At 34.1% G+C, this 2,521-nt stretch overlaps 1 protein-coding gene across 1 annotated transcript in view; it reads left to right on the forward strand.

Annotated features, from left to right (window-relative positions):
* Positions 1-381: 381 nt before the first annotated feature.
* The window catches only part of LOC127849172 (sulfotransferase 1A3-like), a 10,477-nt gene continuing 8,337 nt past the window's right edge, over positions 382-2,521 (forward strand). The window contains exon 1 of the mRNA XM_052381891.1: positions 382-448. Within this exon, the coding sequence (XP_052237851.1) occupies positions 382-448 (67 nt within the window). The remainder of the gene's footprint in view (positions 449-2,521) is intronic.

Here is a 2,521-nt window from a genome sequence, read left to right on the forward strand (position 1 = left end):
TGCAGGAATCACAGGCCCGCTTTATGTCATCTGAAACTTCGCAGCCACAATCGCTAATCAATATACAAGATCTAAAATTCATTAGCATGTTTGTGGAAGAATTTGCCTAGTAAAAAGCCGTAATGCTATATCGAATGGCATTTGTTGTTTGCTGCGACTAAAAGCAATCCGCAATTAAAACATAGACGCCGTGATTCCATCAATTCGTGTCTGAATTGATGGTGTCGTTTGTCGTGTGTTTGTATCAAAAACGTGTCTTAATTTAAATAAGATCGGGTGATTACGTTTGCTTTTATTTTAAACAAAATTTGATAAAGACACTGTTTACGACAGAAGAATTTTGGGAGTACAAATATATTAACACAAAATTGTTACTTAGACATGGAAAATTCGTCTGAAAGCGAAAAGACAGAGGTCATTCGAAGGACTTACAGCCACAAGTTGCCAGGTAATGTACACAACGGTATAAATCTACTGTATGTTAAAACCAGCGTAACTGACCGTTTGTACAGTGGTATTTTTGTCAGCGAAATAAATTAAGAGCATTTATGTTATTATGCGCATTAAAATATGTTAGCGTTGAAATTATGCTAACTTCTCCTTTCTTAAATTATTTAATAAAGACATCTCAATTTTTATTTTTGCGTTGTCTTAAAAATAATATTATTCTACTATTCAGAAAATTGAATCCTAAAGAAGGTTTATTATTTTAATAAAGCATATTTTGCTTCTGCTGAAAATATTTTACAAAATGTCAGTCACTTTAATTACAAACATTCAGAAGGCCACGTATTTCACTCACATCAGTTTGGAACACTTGGTAAAAACATTATTTTTTCCAAAAATGTAATATTACTTAAACTTAATATTTTACTTGATGTAGTAACCAAATGAAACAAAGTTAAGTTGTATACATCTGTAGGTTACTTCGAACATTCAGTATTCGACAAGGTAGTACATGTATCATATTACACAATGTACATGAACAATTTATGTCCGTAATCTTGTTCACGTTTTGCTAAACTTTGGCCACTTTTTTGCCACGATGTGTTGTTAGGTCAATGTCACTATATGAGGACGGTCGACATTCAGATTGTCAACGTGTCGACCATGGTTTGATCCCGTCAATGGAACGTTCTCATTAACGATTTAACCCATTTATGCCTAGCGTCTAGAAAAAGGCATTGGCAAACAGCGTAGACCCAGATGAGACGCCGCATGATTCGGCGTCTCATCAGGTTCTGTGCTGTTTGCTTAAAGGAATTTCTATAAGAAATATTCTACATATAGAAATAAATATACTAGACATCCCTTATTTTGGAAATACATTAATCCAATTTAGAAGGATGGAAGAGTCCACTAGGCATAAATGGGTTAAGATAAGATTGCTTCTATACGCCGAGGGATTTCAATGCAGGCGAGTTTCAACAAATATGTTGAAACTTTAAAAGAATATGACTGTGCTTCCTGCTTCTGTTTCAAGGGACCTTTTCACTTTTTGGTAAATTGACAAAATTTAAAAAATTGTTTCAGATTCTTAAATTTCCGGTGTTGTAGTTATGATATTGGTGAGAAAACAGTAATACTGAACATTCACCATGCTCAAAATTATCCATTATATGCACCTTTTGACGATTTAAAAACCTGAAAATTATAAAGCGTTGCAAAGCGAAACGATTGATTAATTTGGAGAGTTCTGTTCTTGTCGTTATATTTTATGATTTACGAGGATTGCTTATATAAAGTTAAAAATACATCACTCATCGTATGAGCGCAGATGGCCGAGTGATCTATGCGTTAGACTTTTACTCCAGGGTCCGGTTTTAATGAGAGTGACCATGGTCGGGCGACTATGGTCGTACCAGTTATAATTGTCGTGCGACGATAACGAGGCGACTACAGTCGGGTGTTGTAGTTTTTCATTAAACCGGACCCAGGGGTCAGTGGTTCGAGCCCAGTTGAGTGTTTCTTATTTATCTTTCTTTAATTTTAATATGGTTTTTTACTGTAGCTTTTTAGATCGAATGTTTAAATTTATTAATATAAAGCATTAATGACAAACTTTAATAAGGCATCTCGTCTGTCGTGACTGCAGACGATACTATAAAGCAACATATGATTGTTTCTATTTCTCGTCCAATGGTAATTGAGTATTGGCTGAAGAATGTCTATATTTACTTCGTCGGTAAAAACATTTGTGTCCACGCAGTTCTCAAATCAACCACTTTTTGGTATTTCATGGAGAGTTTTCCATAAGATTTGCTAGAATCGATCTTATTTGTTAGATAAACATGAACGTTATACAGAAAGAAATTTTCAAACTAGAGTGTGAAGATTACTGCCATTTAACATCCTTGTGATAGTAGTACAAAACGTTTCGTAGTAAAACAATAGTTTGCTCGACCTACCTTTGCAACTTTTTTCGAAATGTACGTGAAACAAATAACTTATATTTTGGCCTTATTTGCTAACACGCATAAATCAGCCAATACAGATACATATTAATTGAATTCATTCATAT

Source organism: Dreissena polymorpha, chromosome 10 (genome assembly GCF_020536995.1).
Source record: "Dreissena polymorpha isolate Duluth1 chromosome 10, UMN_Dpol_1.0, whole genome shotgun sequence".
Taxonomy (NCBI): domain Eukaryota; kingdom Metazoa; phylum Mollusca; class Bivalvia; order Myida; family Dreissenidae; genus Dreissena; species Dreissena polymorpha.